The sequence below is a fragment of the Simochromis diagramma genome, unplaced genomic scaffold (genome assembly GCF_900408965.1).
Source record: "Simochromis diagramma unplaced genomic scaffold, fSimDia1.1 OVJJ01000501.1, whole genome shotgun sequence".
In the NCBI taxonomy this organism is placed as follows: domain Eukaryota; kingdom Metazoa; phylum Chordata; class Actinopteri; order Cichliformes; family Cichlidae; genus Simochromis; species Simochromis diagramma.
The window spans coordinates 4,238,703-4,256,946 of record NW_024387320.1 but is presented as its reverse complement, the minus strand read 5'-3'; the positions used below and the strand labels follow the sequence as shown (position 1 = coordinate 4,256,946).

The following is an 18,244-nucleotide window of genomic DNA, read 5'->3' as shown; positions in this document are numbered from 1 at the left end:
GGTGGCTGTAGTTATTTTGTCCACTTAATCTCCTGTGGGTTAAGATATCTGACACAGGTCTGCTGCTCAGTAATGGGAGCGCAAAGTGTAGAGTTACCAACCCGTTGCTACAGCAATGTTGCTGAGCAACATCCGATAACATTAAGGACATGCTGAGATCAGGTTAGACACCTGTCTCACGTCTGCTCTTGTAGCACAACACAGTTTGGCGATTTCAGCACCCTGGACAGCTTCTGGTCCCGTTGAACAGCTCCAGCAAAGATGTCATAAGGACTCCCATAAAGGACAACAACTGTTTTTTGTTTGTTTGTACTTTTTTTTGTATATGGATAAATGGTGTGCAAAGGGGAACTGGAGAGCGAGTCTGTCAACATGACATACTGTCCTTAGAGGAATGTTCAGAAAGATCAATAATGTGTTCCGACCCAACCATCATGGACAGAGAGGACGGGATGGTGGTGGTGGTAGTGGGTGTCGGGATGAGCAGGATTACCACAACGCTTGCACTGTCAGGCTGGTGCGCAGCACCTCCATGCTCGTTGTAGGAGAGAAAACTCAGGCAGCTGCGGGCTCGACTTTAAAACGGAGCAAAAGCACAGTGAGCATCGAGTCGACCTTGTACTATTATCAGAGACAAGAGGACAGGATATGGCTGTACTCACAGAATCAGAACTGCCTTGAATACCTGGAAGCGCTTGTGGCTCTGAGGAGGCAGTACATGAAGAGCGTGAGCGACTTGAAGGGTACAGACGCAAAGGCCACAGTTTCTTCCAAGAAGAAGCCTGCGCCCTCGCCGCCTAAAAAGGAGGGACCGGTAAGCTTAAACCAAGCAGCCAATATCACATGGAAGGAAATATCAAAAATGTTTTCTTTTTTCTTCTATCATTTTACACCACAGATATCAAGAGCCAAACCCTCAGCACCCCCAGTTCCGACTGAGGACGACACTTTGCAGTTCTTTGATGCGGTCATTGCCAGCTGTGACAGCGAACCTCTGCGCAAGCCGTACAAGGATGACGGGCACGCAGACGTGGATTTTATTGGTGAGTTTGAAATTCCAGCATTTAATTTGAGTAATGCTTGTTTGGATATTCTGTTTTAGATGTGATGTGAGACTTAAACTGCAAAAGCAATGATTAAATTGGTTCGGTCAAAATCAGAATATTTACTGTGATTTGCTAAACATGATATAGGCTTTCTGTTTCACAGCAAACTGCCCTGTTTACATTCATGCATTCATAAGCCACTGATGTAGCTGACTAAGTTAAACATGTAAAAAGGGCTTTTATGTCATTTTTGAATGCACGCACCACATGGTCAAAGGTGCTTGATCTTTAAGTAGGCTACCCTAACGTCTTCTTGTTGTGGCTTCACCACAGCAGATCATCTGCCTCCATCTTCCCTATTTCCCTAACATCCTCCTCTGTCACACCAACCCCTCTGCATGTCTTCCTTCACTACATCCATGAATCTCTCTGGGTTTTTCCTGGTTTCTTCCTGCCTGGCATATATTAATAATAATAATAATAAATAAATAATAATATACCTCCATATTCAACATCCACTATCCCTCCTCAACTACACAAGGTTAATTCAACAGTCGACGTCATGCATTTTGCAGATTTAGATACAAAACATGATAAACTATTAGGTTCACTCCTCCACCAAGGCCTCACCAATCTCTTATTTTCAAATTAAGTGATACGGATCCAATTTTAAATGCAGTCTGCCTTTACCCATGATCACCATGTTTTTTTGCATTATGTTGCTGAAAGACTGATGGCACTAAAAAAAAGGCCCATCTCTGCCCACTCCAGACATATAAAAACAATGTAATCAGATAAGGGGGAGGGCGGGGGGGGTCTGGCTTACGTGAAGTATGCAACATTGTTCACTGTCAGCACTTATTTCAATTTGATTCTCCCCATCTGTAAAAACATTTGTAAAGTTTGAAGGAGTTAAAAGAGAATACTTGAGACAATACTACTTACCTCTTACCACTCTGCTGTTGCACAGCTAATATATTTTATTATCTGTTCCCTCGCTGTGTTTTTGTGCTTCAGTCCAGCTGCTTTATTATTATGAAGCCACCTCACTTAAAAATCATGGAAACACCCCTGCTAATGAGAGCACACACACTGAGATGTAGATGTTTTTGTGTGTGTTTGCAGTTTCCTCTCGGTTTTGTTATACCTGTCGATTTGGGACAAATTTCAGCTTTATCAGACTAACTCGTAACAAAAGCTCAGTCACGTTGTATAAATCCTTGCAACTTCATGTGTAAATGTCGTACATTTAACACCTCATTTGTCTGTGTTGGTTACTGGTAATGTTAGGCTCAAGGTGTGTATTGGTATCAGTATTAAGCTTATTGCTTGTAGCAGTAAAGAACAATGCTTCTAAAGATTTATCTTTGTTTATCTTTATCTGATGAGTTTTAAGACAAGAGCAGTGGTGCCACACTGAATTAAATGCAGCAATTGTTATTAAACTACAGGGAGTGCAGAATTATTAGGCAAAAGAGTATTTTGTCCACATCATCCTCTTCATGCATGTTGTCTTATTCCAAGCTGTATAGGCTCGAAAGCCTACTACCAATTAAGCATATTAGGTGATGTGCATCTCTGTAATGAGAAGGGGTGTGGTCTAATGACATCAACACCCTATATCAGGTGTGCATAATTATTAGGGAACTTCCTTTCCTTTGGCAAAATGGGTCAAAAGAAGGACTTGACAGGCTCAGAAAAGTCAAAAATAGTGAGATATCTTGCAGAGGGATGCAGCAGTCTCAAAACTGCAAAGCTTCTGAAGCGTGATCATCGAACAATCAAGCGTTTCATTCAAAATAGTCAACAGGGTCGCAAGAAGCGTGTGGAAAAACCAAGGTGCAAAATAACTGCCCATGAACTGAGAAAAGTCAAGCGTGCAGCTGCCAAGATGCCACTTGCCACCAGTTTGGCCATATTTCAGAGCTGCAACATCACTGGAGTGCCCAAAAGCACAAGGTGTGCAATACTCAGAGACATGGCCAAGGTAAGAAAGGCTGAAGGACGACCACCACTGAACAAGACACACAAGCTGAAACGTCAAGACTGGGCCAAGAAATATCTCAAGACTGGTTTTTCTAAGGTTTTATGGACTGATGAAATGAGAGTGAGTCTTGATGGGCCAGATGGATGGCCCGTGGCTGGATTGGTAAAGGGCAGAGAGCTCCAGTCCGACTCAGACGCCAGCAAGGTGGAGGTGGAGTACTGGTTTGGGCTGGTATCATCAAAGATGAGCTTGTGGGGCCTTTTCGGGTTGAGGATGGAGTCAAGCTCAACTCCCAGTCCTACTGCCAGTTTCTGGAAGACACCTTCTTCAAGCAGTGGTACAGGAAGAAGTCTGCATCCTTCAAGAAAAACATGATTTTCATGCAGGACAATGCTCCATCACACGCGTCCAAGTACTCCACAGCGTGGCTGGCAAGAAAGTGTATAAAAGAAGAAAAACTAATGACATGGCCACCTTGTTCACCTGATCTGAACCCCATTGAGAACCTGTGGTCCATCATCAAATGTGAGATTTACAAGGAGGGAAAACAGTACACCTCTCTGAACAGTGTCTGGGAGGCTGTGGTTGCTGCTGCACGCAATGTTGATGGTGAACAGATCAAAACACTGACAGAATCCATGGATGGCAGGCTTTTGAGTGTCCTTGCAAAGAAAGGTGGCTATATTGGTCGCTGATTTGTTTTTGTTTTGTTTTTGAATGTCAGAAATGTATATTTGTGAATGTGGAGATGTTATATTGGTTTCACTGGTAAAAATAAATAATTGAAATGGGTATATATTTGTTTTTTTGTTAAGTTGCCTAATAATTATGCACAGTAATAATCACCTGCACACACAGATATCCCCCTAAAATAGCTAAAACTAAAAACAAACTAAAAACTACTTCCAAAAACATTAAGAGCTTTGATATTAATGAGTTTTTGGGTTCATTGAGAACATGGTTGTTGTTCAATAATAAAATTATTCCTCAAAAATACAACTTGCCTAATAATTCTGCACTCCCTGTATGTTAATTAGACCAGTAGACATAATTTGGGAGATATAAATACAGTGGGGCAAAAAAATATTTAGTCAGCCACCGATTGTGCAAGTTCCCCCACCTAAAATGATGACAGAGGTCAGTAATTTGCACCAGAGGTACACTTCAACTGTGAGAGACAGAATGTGAAAAAAAAAATCCATGAATTCACATGGTAGGATTTGTAAAGAATTTATTCGTAAATTAAGGTGGAAAATAAGTATTTGGTCACCTCAAACATGGAAAATCTCTGGCTCTCACAGACCTGTAACGTCTTCTGTAAGAAGCTTTTCTGTCCCCCACTCATTACCTGTATGAATGGCACCTGTTTGAACTCATCATCTGTATAAAAGACACCTCAAACAGTCAGACTCCAAACTCCGCCATGGCCAAGACCAAAGAGCTTTCGAAGGACACCAGGAAAAGTATTGTAGACCTGCACCAGACTGGGAAGAGTGAATCTACAATAGGCAAGCAGCTTGGTGTGAAAAAATCAACTGTGGGAGCAATCATCAGAAAATGGAAGACATACAAGACCACTGATAATCTCCCACGATCTGGGGCTCCACGCAAGATCTCATCCCGTGGGGTCAAAATGATCATGAGAACGGTGAGCAAAGATCCCAGAACCACACGGGGGGACCTGGTGAATGACCTGCAGAGAGCTGGGACCAAAGTAACAAAGGTCACCATCAGTAACACACTACAACGGCAGGGAATCAAATCCCGCAGTGCCAGACGTGTTCCGCTGCTGAAGCCAGTGCATGTCCAGGCCCGTCTGAAGTTTGCCAGAGAGCACATGGATGATACAGCAGAGGATTGGGAGAATGTCATGTGGTCAGATGAAACCAAAGTAGAACTTTTTGGTATAAACTCAACTCGTCGTGTTTGGAGGAAGAAGAATACTGAGTTGCATCCCAAGAACACCATACCTACTGTGAAGCATGGGGGTGGAAACATCATGCTATGGGGCTGTTTTTCTGCCAAGGGGACAGGACGACTGATCCGTGTTAAGGACAGAATGAATGGGGCCATGTATCGTGAGATTTTGAGCCAAAACCTCCTTCCATCAGTGAGAACTTTGAAGATGAAACGAGGCTGGGTCTTCCAACATGACAATGATCCAAAACACACCGCCGGGCAACAAAGGAGTAGCTCCGTAAGAAGCATGTGAAAGTCCTGGAGTGGCCTAGCCAGTCTCCAGACCTCAACCCCATAGAAAATCTGTGGCGGGAGTTGAAAGTCCGTGTTGCTCGGCGACAGCCCCAAAACATCACTGCTCTCGAGAAGATCTGCATGGAGGAATGGGCCAAAATACCAGCTACTGTGTGTGCAAACCTGGTAAAGACCTATAGTAAACGTTTGACCTCTGTTATTGCCAACAAAGGTTATGTTACAAAGTATTGAGTTGTATTTTTGTTATTGACCAAATACTTATTTTCCACCCTGATTTACGAATAAATTCTTTACAAATCCTACCATGTGGATTCATGGATTTTTTTTTTTCACATTTTGTCTCTCACAGTTGAAGTGTACCTCTGGTGCAAATTACTGACCTCTGTCATCATTTTAGGTGGGGGAACTTGCACAATCGGTGGCTGACTAAATACTTTTTTGCCCCACTGTATACACTGACTGAGCTGTTTGAGGTCAGATCCATAATTTCAGTTCAGCTGCTGCTAAGGATTAGATTCATTCATCCTGGGGAGGTTTACTAAATAAATATATCAAATATCAGGCTTTCGTGAATCCCTTCACGGAGGCTGTTTAAACCCGGTAAACATGGGTAACCCAGTAGCTCCACAGTGTATTGGTTTACACATTTATTTAACAAGGGAAAAATCCCCAGCTCATTCCCAGGAGGAGACACCCCTGTGTGGTTGTGTCATGAATGGCATCTGGTGTACAGATCTGCCGAATCAAATATGCAGAGCTACCTGCTGTGGCAGGTCCTTGTGAAGAAGGGAGCAGCTAAAAGCAGCTCTTTAAACACCTACAACCCAGTGAAAATATTCTCATTAATAAAATCCATGAGTACAAGTCAAGAAAACAGTAAAACAAAGTAGTTGAAACACTGAGAATTCCAGCTTGAGCTCACCCCATTGCCAACTCAACCTTACAGGGAAAGTATGAAATAATGAAAATAATGATTATTTTACGTTAGGCTTTGAAAGCTCCTTTCAGACAGCGCATCGATGCTAACAGCAAAGCTTTTCTTTCAACTAGCTTTAATTATGGCTGCCACTTGCACAGATACTAAATGCTTCCTCGGGTTCTTGTCATTTCCTCCCACAGTGGCCTCCAGCTCGGCCGAACATGACCTCCACTCTAACTGGGTCTTGCGAGTTCCTCGAGTCTCAGATGCTTCGGACCAGAGAGCAGTTCCTGACTGTGCCAACGAAAGGATCCCCACGAAGAAGAAACAGAGCGGGTCCACGAGCAGCAGGCTGCGACTTCAGAGAAACCCGATCCACCTGCCCAAAGTGGTGGAGAGCGCATTCCAGACACTGCGCTTCAAGCCCAAATTAAAGAAGCAATGAAACTTAGTGGACATTGAAATCAGTAGCACTGCCACACTGATCATTTGACACCAGTAAAATAAATAAATAAAGCTGTGCAGACAATTATTAGTTTTTAATAAAGAAAATAATTTTATTAAAGCAAAAGCGGCCAGCTGTTGAAATATATTTTAACCCTTGTGTTCTAAAATTTCGCTTTTCCTTGGCAGAGACTTGAACATGTCACAGTAAGAAATGCACAAGTGATAATATTTCATATTAATAAGGATTTCACTCTGTTAAAGTGTCCTTTTGGTGCACCTCTGCATTACAGTGTCAACCCCAAATAACTTCATATTGAAAAACACAGCAATCATGACACCAGGGCCATTACATATTTATATTTCAACATTGGATGTGCTAAAGCAGCAGAAGACCACAACAGGTGTCACTCCCGTCAGTTAAGAACAGGAAACTGAGGCAGCAGTTCACACAGGCTCATCAAAACATGTTTAGAAAGATGTTGCCTGGTCTTGATTTCTACTACATCTAAATTTTTGGGTCAGAATTTTGTGCAAACAATCTGAAAGCATGATCTATCTTGCCTTGTATTAACAGCTGCTGGTAGTGTAATTGTGTGGGGGATATTTTTCCTGCTGCTTCAAACACCACAATTTAACGGGACTATTGCTATTGACCATCACTTTGTGACCTCAGTTACCCATCCTCTGAAAGCAATCATGTTAAAAAGAGTAAAAATGAAGGTACCCAGACGGCCTACACAGTCACCACATCCCAGTCCTTTAGATCACCTTTGGGATGTGGTGGAACGACACATTCAAATAACAGATATTCAGCAAGCAAATCTGCAGCAACTGTGTGACAAAACCACGTCAACACGGACCAAAATCTCTGAGAAATCTTTTCAGCACCTTGTTGAAGTACTGATTTCAGATACATATCAATTTGATGACACTTGATGACACTAAAGATCCAACTTGGATCATTTTTGTATACTCTAAAATAAAAGATCGGGAAATTCTTTTGATATCGTCAAGAATGTTTTTTTTAAACCTATCTTTTAATGTCTCTTTTAAACTGAACAAAGTGAGGGTTAAGCATTGTGTTGGATACAGAATTTTGTACAGTAGTGTACAGTTAAGACCCAAGGAAAGGTTGGAGTCCTCTGAGGTATCAAAACCAACTGAAAAATGTAACAATGGCTCCTTTCAAAGTCAGAGCGCTTCATGTGAGAGAGAAGTTCAGCAAGTCCAAGGACTGGGCTGTGTGAATAGCTCAAAACCAGCCAAAGTTATTGTATTTATCATTGCTAAAGTTAAAATAGTTGTAAACATGAAAAGTCAATAAAACACAATCTACCTGACCTAACTTTTATGGTATACAGCGAGTGTTGCATTATTGGTTTTATTTTCCCAGGGTTACAAATATCTGTCACTCAATTTCAGGATACAGAGGATCTGAATGAATGTTTAGGTACTAAAGTAGGATTAAAGAAAGTCTTTGTGTAGTTTGTGGTTGTTGCAAAAGAAGTATGCAGAAACTTAAATGAACCCATATCATCTGAAATGTTTTTTTAAATATTATATATTTATCCGTTTAAAAGGAATGCTAAATTACGTGCCACGATCCCTTTACCTTCAAAGTATTTAAAAAGAAAGTACTTTCAAATACTTTTTTTTCTTTATTAGAAATGTCACAAATCAAACACAAACAGCATTCATTTCTTTTCTGCTTTGACCTTGGGGCTGAAAAAGGACGACATGGGCTTCATGCCTGTCTTGTCCACCTTAGCTAGACTTTTCTGAGCTGCCGTCATCTTCTTGGGCGGCTGAAATGCAAAAAAGAAAAATCAATATAACACAACGCCCTTGTGTGGAGACCGCAGGAAATTAATTACATAACATCAACTTCAATTAAATCTACAGGGTAAGGGCCACAGCCTTGTGAATACACGATGTACACCAGGCTTGAAGAAAGCGATCGCCAAACAAAAACTGCACGAACAATCAGCGTCTTAAAAAAACACACAAAGAAAGAAAAAGAAATAGAAAAAGCTAAAATAACAGCAAGCTTTGGTCATTATCATGTAATTACAACGAAGATAAAACCACCAGACGCTCCACGTGCTTTAGTCTATTCCAGCAGACATACACTCACTTTGCGCGCAAAATCTGCACTGTTGAATTTGGTGTAGTCTTCTCCAGCCTCCACCGGCTTGTCTGAAAGTTTCCGCTTCTGCCAAACGAGGAAGTAAGACAGGCTTTTCATGACTAAAACCACCAAGCTATTTTTCCACAGAACCACCACTACAAGCTCTAATGTCCTCACACTATAAGCAAAGTTAACCCCACACAAGCGCAGGCAGAGGATTTCCCCTGTGAAACATGCAACACTTTACAGTAAGGTGGATGAGTGCATGAAGAGTGCACGGCATCTACGACAGCAAGCAGAACTGAAAACATGCAACACCACATATATTTGCACCTAAGAGGGAAGAGCTCATACCTTAGAAGGAGGCTCGGTCTCCTTTGGGCTTGTGAGCTCTGGTAACCTGTGAAGCACAATAAGAGATGTGCTTGATCTGCAGTGGCGTTAATACCATTACTCATTAAGATGTTCATCATTCATCAACTTACCCCAAGTGTGTGAGGAGGGCTTTGCTCAGGTCTTCACTGATATACTCTGATATCAGGCCGTGGGAATACCGTATGAAGTCCTCTGTATCGTTAAATAAGAGACACAAATAACCAAAATTGCCCTGTTTGATTATTTCTGTATTTCTTTATGACCGAGAGATTTAAAAACTTAAGGTTAGGGAATTGTTTAAGTGATCTGTGAGTCAACATAATCTATAAACAAAAACTTTGCAGCGCTACTGCCATCTGCTGGTCAACAGTCTTCCTAGAAAGAAACTATTTAGGCCCAAATATGTCTTTTCGGGTTAAGAATGAGGCAGAAAATTCAGATGGTTGAGAAATTGGAATCATCTTAAAAGCGTTAAGTGGTCTTAAGTTACCCTCTTGGTTGTCTGTCTCTGACTTTACTCTGACATATGTTGAGGACTTCACTCCTTCTCCCACAGAGACATTTTTTTTCTTTAGGGCAATAACCGTCCTCTCCACCTATTAAAAATACATACATAAAGAAAATGTGCAGCATGTGCAAAAAATAAGCATGCATTTTCAGTGTTGTATTGCACTGAGCAAAAATAGATTTTCAATAAATACCTTTTTCTTTAACCAGTTCATGGTTTTCTCTTGACTGTATCGATGATACATCTGGCTTTCCACCTCTGGAACACAACATTTGAACAAAGCATCCAGCTTGACCTTGTAGCTTCATGAATCCCAGTATCTTTAAAAGTAAAATTCACCTTTTTCCTCAGCGATGTGATGCAAGGAGGCCAGGGTACGAGCGCAGCTAAGCAGCCTCGAGCAAGCTGGGAATTCTTCATCTTTAACAACTTGATCCACACGCTGGAACTTTCCCTGAGCAACACATTAAGGGATGAAACAGTCAGGTCCACACGTTTTTTTGACAATGACATAATTTTTGTAATTTTGCCTCTGTACACAAAAACTTATGTGTTCAATATAGTTAAATCCATGCAAGTTTTTCTGAACTTCCTCTACTGTTCTGTGCCTTATGAAACAATATCTAATGTCTCTGTAATGCTTTGCTGAAATTGAAAAATGTTTCACTTAATTGTATGTAAGCCTCTTCTTACCTCTTTGCCAGATTTGATCAAATATGGCAAAATCAGAAAGAGAGGATCCAAAGGTGTTACAAAGATCAGTCTCCCATCTGATTAAAAAAAGATAGAAAGACAACTGGTAAAGCAAAGACACGTAATTAGCATCTGATTAAATTTTGCTATAGGACAGCAAACTAAATAACTGCGAGACATCAGCTGAAAATTCATAAATTTTTCTATGACTTAATCAATAAATTGTTGATTAAATAAAAAGAAAACTATTACAAATACAGTTAAACTGCATCGCAGTATGCAAACCTGTGAATCACAGACCTGAGCTGTCAGCTTGGTGTATGATGTCATGTTATAGGTAAGCTGTATGTTGAATCCATTTGTCAGTATTTATGTCCAATGTAAAAGGAGCTTCTGAATAGATCATTTGGCTTCTTTGGACTTCAACCAAGCTGGAATAAGCCCTGATTGCAAAACTCTTCCCATCAGACAAATATAGCTGATGCAGATTCAAGATAAAATGAACCGACATCATAGCTGTGTGTGTAATTATGATCAGACTGATTCAGTTTACTCTGGAATGAGACCCACCTCTCTGCACAGCCTGGCCAACAAACCAAGAGTGGAAATCATCCTCAAATGCTTTGACCTCATACAGCATCACATCCCCACAACCCAACATGTACAGAGATGCTGCATCTGCAGGATTTAAAAAAAATGAAAAAAGGAGGAAATGTGTTATTTCAGTTCTGTTACTGCAATTTACAAAACACAGAATTAGCCCACTTTAACACCTGATGGGAAACGTGAAAAAAAAATCTAGTTTTGAGGTTCTGTTTTAATCCAATCCAACTTTATTTATATAGCACTTTTAAAAACAACAAAGTTGACCAAAGTGCTTTCCAATAATAAAACAGAGATAACAGTTAAAAACCATACATTAAGCATACAATGAAATCAATAAACAAAATAAATATATGATTGAAAAAGAAGATAAAAATAAATCAATGTGAGTTTTAAATGTGAGTATGGATGCCTGTGTCCGCCATTTAAAAAAAAAAGTATTCATAACTCGAAATTTCGACTTATTTTCTCATAATTTCGACAGTAGTAACTCGAAATTTCAAGTTAGCTCTGCCAATCAGTAATCTACGCACTCAAAACTGGATTGCAACAAATTGGCGCTTTCAAGAGTAGGTTTGCTGATAGTAACGCATGTGATTCAGCTAATAACACCAGGATTTCATAATTTGTGAAGCCACACTGAGAATAATCAGCAATTTGTGCATTCATGACTGGCTGTAATACTGGTAGCTTAACTGTAGCATTTGGAGCTGAGGGCTTCAGCTTCCGGATAACAAGGAAATGACGTCATTCACGTAGATTACTGATTGGCAGCACTAACTCAAAAGATAACTCGAAATTTCAAGTTATGGACACTTTTTTTTTTTAGTGGTGGAAATGGGTTTCCATATGTGAGACAGTTTTACACCCCGATTTCCCACTCCACTGATTAGCCTTTAATAACACAAAGGAAAGTGGGAAACATCTCAAGGATTAGAAAAGTTTTAGATGACCAAAAATTGGGAAAAAAAAATATGTTAATTGTACAGAAAGCAGTTTTTCTACACCACTGTTTTTAATTCTTAAAAAAGTCAATCCCTACATGTACACCACCTAACTTCCAACCCTTCTGCCTGTTGAAGGGACAGTAACTATTTTGTCCACTATTCGGACAATACTGTATTCCAAGAGGTACTGCTGGAATACATTATTGCTACCAGAATCCTGCTTGGTCTGGAGTTCAGTCTATAGCTAGCTAATGACCCAAAAGATTAGAAGACAGAATGATGAGTTTCAAAGCAGAAAAACTGGCCCAGATTCAAGATTTCAGCCTGACTGACCTGCTTTGGGTTCATCTGGACAAAAGCAACACAAATTAGCAAGTGCAACACACCTGCAGAAGCACTGAAACAAAAATTCAAACATTAATGTGTGTTTGCTTGGAGAATTAGTGAAAATTTTGTAATTTAATTTTCTATCATTCTTTTTATAAGATATATACTTGTTTTTAATTTCACAGTATATTGAGACATGACACTACATGCTAATCAAGTTCAAGTGGCTTTATTGTCATTCGAACCATGTGTAGTGGTACAGTACACAGTGAAACGAGACATCATTCCTCCAAGGCCATGGTGCTACATATGACATATAACAGACAATCAACACAGGACTGCATGAAGTGCAATGTGCAAAGATTGCAACAATTGCAAACAAAACAAAGACAGTGCAACACCAGAGAGAACAGAACAACACAGACACAACAGTGCAATAGAAATGTGCAAAAGACTGAGTATTGTGCAAAAATTCACTTGGTGTATGAAGGTGTGTGTGTGTGTGTGTGTGTGTGTCAGTCCAGCCTCAGCAATTTTGATTATCAATTAAAAATCAATGAACTGCAACTGAATTAAAAATAAATCACACATTAGAAAACAAAAAGGCATAATCCATAAGTCCAAACCAACAAGTAACAAAACAAGTGTGTGAATATAGACATTACCATGCTAAGTGTTCTGGGTTGGCACAGGTTATGATTTAGTGACATCTTGTTGAATTTTAAGTTAATATTTAAATCAAAAGAAGCAAACAGTGGTCAGATTTTCTTTTACAAAGCTGCTCAGAGCTGATGTTAAAGTTTTCTCCTTTGTTAGTTTAACTGCTCTCAAATCTCTTGCAGCAGCTACGTGTTGATCTCAAAGTCGGGAAAGAGCATGCAGTGAGGCTGGACGTTATGGTTACACACTATGTTCTGTGATGGTAACACACAGTAAGAACAGAAAGAGTTTAAACTAAACCAAACATAGCAGGATGTCAACCCAGAGCCACCCACACAAAACTTTAATCTACTGATATACGTTCAGTGATCAGCATTACTTTAGAAACACAGGCTGTAAAGCCCGTAATCTGCTGTTATCGATAAGTTACAGCCTTCTTCTTCTTCTTAGCATTTGCACAGTATCTTGACAATTTAAAACATCCTGTCTCAGAGTGATGCTGAAAGATTTATTTATGCATTTACTGGTTCTAGCCTAGACTCCTGTAATTCATTATCAGGTTTATCTCATAGCTCCCTGAAAAGCCTTCATTTGATCCAAAGCAAGAGTATTGACAGGGACTAAAAAGAGAGACTTTTATCTCTCCCACATTGGCTTCTCTTTATTGGCTCCTTGTTTAATTAAGAATCAAACTTTAAATCCTTTTCCTCTCATACAGGGTCTTAAATAATCAGGTCCCATCTTATCCTAAAGGCCACGTAGTACTATATGAACCCAATTGAGCACATCACTTTCAGACTGATGATTTACTTGTGGTTCCTAGGGTATTTAAAAGTAGAATGGGAAGCAGAGCCTTCAGCATTCTGGTCCTTCTTCTGTGGAACTAGCTTCCAGTTTGGATTTAGGAGACAGACACCCTCTCTACTTCTAAGATCAAATTCAAATCAAATTCAAATTTTATTTGTCACGTACACAGTCATACACAGTACGATATGCAGTGAAATGCTTAGACAACTGCTCATGACCTAAAGAGAAAAAAAGAAAAAAAAGGCTCAAAACTTGATAAAGCATACAGTCCAGGGTGCCTAGACTAATGGGGGCTTCCCATGATAGGATGGATGGATGGATGGATGGATCGATCTCAGCTACATAGTTTCTCAGTGGCACACTGAGAAACTATGTAGCTGAGATCGATCTTATTTCCATTACATTTTATATGATAGAAGTTTAATTTCATCTAAAGGTTTACTCACTCAATGATAATGACATGAACACCAAGTTTCAGAGCTAGACCAAAGTATATAAAGACACAATCAGACCTGTTGATGGATTCCTTAGTCTCACAAAAACTGGATCACCGTCGTGCTTGTGTGTGTCGATGGCAGAGTCTGCAGACATCAAAACAGACACCACATGATAATTCACCACTATTTCTCCTTCTTATTCTTCTTATAATAAATATGCCAAGCTTTAATTTATTATTATAGCATGTAGTTTAAGACAAGAGCATGGCAGCCTCCATAAAAGCTCACAACACCACCAGCAGTTACATCAGTTATTACACCTATCAACGCTTAATAACTGCTTGCAAAGTGCGCAGCAAGCTAGCTCAGTTAGCTCATACTACACTCTCTAACCCACCTGGAGCGATGACAACCCAGCTGTCATTATCTACGTTTGACGTTCGCTTCTTTTTAGTAGCCATGTCGTATAGTTGTGTTAAGCGCGTAAGTTAACTTTTTTTTTTTACTTAAAAACACTGCTGGCCTACTCAAGAGCGTGCTCAGAAAGCTCAGAAAAGGCGCCTCTCTGCGTTCACTTCCGGTTTGTGTCACACGGGACAAAACATTGCATTGTTTATCCGCAGTTGGCTTATTTTCTGTCCCTTTTGGGGGGAAAGTCTGGTCGTTAAAAAAAATAAATGGATGCCGTGGTGTCAAGAGCTCAAAACAGTGAAACGTAGACTTTTAACTTTAACCTTTTACACACTTGCTGTTGTAGTAGTGGTACGTTCCGCGGTGACGTCAACCAGCATGTAAATTCGCGGTAGAGCCGCTAGAGGTCGCCCAACAACTTTTATTAGAATTCCTGTAATAAGATGATATTTGTCTTCCACAGTTTACCTACCAGATCCTTAATTGATGGGCTGTTTCTGAAATTCTCCAGTTTTGAGCCTCTGCTCTCAGGTGCAAGATGTTTGGTGGCCGGTTTGTCCTTTGGCACACTGGCACGTAACAGATTGGGCGATCCATCTGTCCTTCAACAAGAGGAAGGCATCTCTCACGCTCTCTCAGGATATGACAGTGTGTGTCCCAGTTGGTTTTCAGTGAGTCACTTGTTTTGTTTTGATTCTCTGTTTTTTTACACTGTTTGCGAGCATCCTCAGATGGGGATGTGTAGGATGCTAGTGTGTGTTTTCAACCCTCTTATTAGATAACAATAGCTGCGTCATCGATTTGTTTAACTGTTCAGGGGTCCCTGTGATATTTTTATGTAGGGGGTTTTTTTTAGCTGTTGATTTCCCTGTCTTCTAAAGACACCCACAGCACAGCCCATTAACAGGTTTTTAATTAGCTTGTTTTGGTAATGAGGAAGGGAGGGATTTGTGTGCTGGGTGACTGAGCTTTTAAAACATCACCGCTCAGCGTCCCTGTGGGAGCAGCATGATGTAGGGGAAAACTTGAGTCTCCACATGGTAACCTATGGGTTTATGTTTTTCCCTGCTTGTGCATTTTCGTGCCACCTCTTTGGACATTCTCTGCTCTTTTGTGTCGTTTTCCTTTTTTGGTCCATTTAAAAATAATGTTGCCTCACAGGCCCATTTGCCCAGATTTGAGCAACACATGCTCTAAAACCCAGTCTCAGCTCCTCCTTGAAATCAGTGAGATTTATGTTGCTGTAGTCTGTGGCAAAGAGAGCGTGGGTGAGATATTGTCTGTGAATTACTTGTTTTATGGGCCTCGGGAGTATCATACACAACAGTCTGTGCAGCTAAACAGAATATTCCATGAAAGCTTTCTTTCATTTTGGGCTGCTTGAGGGAACGTCTGTGTTTCTGACAGCCAGGCAGAACAACAGCGGCCTTTCTGATACTCTGGACCATAGACGACCCCAGAGAGCCGAGTCCTCTGTCACCAGCATGCAGACGAGAACAAAGCGGGGTCTAAATTTAGGCCTCTATATGGCTTTAGACCCAAAGTACGAGACCCCACTATCCTCTCCCAAACCCAGCTCCACAATCCTTATCAATCATGCATCCAACAAAGAGAATTTCAACACACCAAAAGCCGTGTCTGTTCTTTATGTCTCCCCACCTCAAGCTCTACTTCCTCCTCCTCTGTGTAATTCACTTTCAAGCTTGCTATGTCTTTAAAAATAATATGATTCCAATAAACTTTGCAGTAGAGGTAGGAGTTTATTGGAGCTAGCAGGCTGTAGATAGTTGGTCACACTCTGCTGAGCACATTGAACAGCCCATGGTCCTAGCTATCGCCGTGGCCTCATTTGGTGGTCCAATGCATGGCGGCTGGTTACAGCTTACATCGACTCAGCCTCCAGCTTTCATCTCAGCGCCATGTCGCCATGTGCTGCACATCACAGAGAGCTTTTTTTTCTTTCTTTTCTTACTCTTTTCATCATCTGTCTGAAGCAGTTATAGAGAGAAAAGAGCCCATTTTAAGAATGTACATATTCACTACAGTGCATTTTTGTCTGTCATGGCTGCCAAGTGAGGTAAGTTATAAATAGAAAAGGAGCGTCACTTAGGGTGTCAGTTTTTCTGTACGTAGGCTGTGCCGTTATTTCATGCAGCTGTAACCACTTTGAATCCCCCACCCCTCGATCCTGCTGATCAACACTCAATTTTCAGCACAGAGATGTAATGTGCACATTGACACATTTTTAACAGACATGCCATGCACACACATGGAAACAGATGTGGGGAGAATTCCCTCTGCAGCAGAAGCCTTTGAGTCATCATCTGGGATTCCCTTCCTCTCACTTCCAAATATGGGTGGGATTGTGAGAGAGCGCGAGGAAGAATGTGGAAGGCAGTGGAACCCCCTCGTGATGTCAGAGCTGTGGAACAGTGAGCCTCACGCTGCCTGGAAATTCACCGGAAGGAATGTCGGGAATGTAAGAATCACCGAAATGCTATTCTCTGCTACATCTTGGTAAAACCTGACTTGTAGTGGACATGTCTCGTTTTTACTCCCACACAAACACACACACACTCCCATAATGTTGTTGGCCAGTCCACTCTCCGGAGAGACGTTCTTTCCCGTAAAGTCTTATTCCTCTTCCCCCTACTCGTTTCACAAGATGTGACTCCTTATTCCCAGCATCATTTGCTCTGTGTGAGGCCTCTGGATGAAAGTGGGTTTTTCCTTCTCCCTGTGCGAGAACAAAGTGCTTGAACATTGACTGCTGAGTGCTGTGTGATCTGGAAAGACACTCAAATAATAATCACATCCAATGTCATTCATTTGGCATGCAGCTTTTGAACATTTGGTTGTCTCTGAAACTGAGAAAAACTGGGGGGAAAGGCACTAAATTAGAATGAATCAAAGATTGTTTTCATGATTTAAATAAAGAAATTAGGCACCTGGATAAATCACACTCCTACATCTACTGCACCTTCAAATCTGTGAAATTCAGATTTTCAGAAATTCTGATTAAGTGCAGGAACATCCATTGAGAGTGACAAGTGGACCAGTTCTTATCAAAACGTCTGACATTCTGACAAGAACAAATGAGCAGGTTTTTTTTTTTAAAGTGATAACAGCACAATCAGCCAAGGAGTAGCTTTTTTGATGCTCAAAAGATGTCTTCAAGAAGCCCAACATTTCACCAAGGGATCTGCAACTGAGTAAAGTCAAAGTAAACGAGTCTACAGTCGGCAAGAGCCTGTATCAATTTGACCTGCATGGAAGGAGTGCCGAAACAGGAACAGACCAGGCCCTTTGGAAAAGCATGGTCTGGATGGACAAATCAAAGATAGAGCTATGTGGCCAGAGCAACAGTAGACATGTGTGGGACAGCTATTCGTGCATGGTGGTAATGTTATGGTTTGGGGTTGCTTTACTGCCTCCGGGACTGGGCATCTTGCCTCACGTTCCTTCTCTGGTTGCTGCAATATTTTACACCTACGCTGTAATTTCTTAAGTTGATGGAGAGCTAAATTAGGTAGTAAGACTTGATGTGACATGATTTTGCTCAGACTGGTTATAGGCAGACTCCAGTGAGACTGAAGTCTGACTTAGCGAGACAAGAATTTACCGTAGAAATTAAAACAAATATAATAATAATAATAATAATAATAGCAGTTATTTTTGAAATGATATGGCAATGATTTAAAATGGGCTTATACACCCCCCCACCCACCACTACCA

General features: G+C 40.8%; 2 protein-coding genes across 5 annotated transcripts; one reads left to right on the top strand and one right to left on the bottom strand.

Moving 5' to 3' along the window:
* The first annotated feature begins 207 nt into the window (after positions 1-207).
* Positions 208-6,683, top strand: LOC120717479 (uncharacterized protein C13orf42). Of its 2 annotated transcripts, XM_040005513.1 has the most exons (3): positions 208-814; positions 899-1,043; positions 6,367-6,683. In XM_040005513.1, exons 1-3 carry the CDS (start codon positions 395-397, stop codon positions 6,609-6,611), a joined length of 810 nt encoding a protein of 269 aa, XP_039861447.1. In that variant the 5' UTR covers positions 208-394; the 3' UTR covers positions 6,612-6,683. The 2 variants fall into 2 exon arrangements, with proteins under 2 accessions (XP_039861447.1, XP_039861446.1); XM_040005512.1 differs by having other exon boundaries at positions 208-1,043.
* Positions 6,684-7,640: 957 nt separating this feature from the next.
* rnaseh2b (ribonuclease H2, subunit B) lies at positions 7,641-14,888 on the bottom strand. 3 transcript variants are annotated; one of them, XM_040005509.1, is made up of 11 exons: positions 14,496-14,875; positions 14,174-14,242; positions 10,888-10,995; positions 10,318-10,394; positions 9,964-10,078; positions 9,818-9,882; positions 9,607-9,712; positions 9,227-9,308; positions 9,096-9,141; positions 8,748-8,825; positions 7,641-8,418 (listed from the first exon to the last, which is right to left on the bottom strand). In XM_040005509.1, exons 1-11 carry the CDS (start codon positions 14,557-14,559, stop codon positions 8,308-8,310), a joined length of 921 nt encoding a protein of 306 aa, XP_039861443.1. In that variant the 5' UTR covers positions 14,560-14,875; the 3' UTR covers positions 7,641-8,307. The 3 variants fall into 3 exon arrangements, with proteins under 3 accessions (XP_039861443.1, XP_039861445.1, XP_039861444.1); XM_040005511.1 differs by lacking the exon at positions 14,496-14,875 and adding an exon at positions 12,201-12,264 and having other exon boundaries at positions 14,174-14,211; XM_040005510.1 differs by lacking the exon at positions 8,748-8,825 and having other exon boundaries at positions 14,496-14,888.
* Between the last annotated feature and the right edge of the window lie 3,356 nt (positions 14,889-18,244).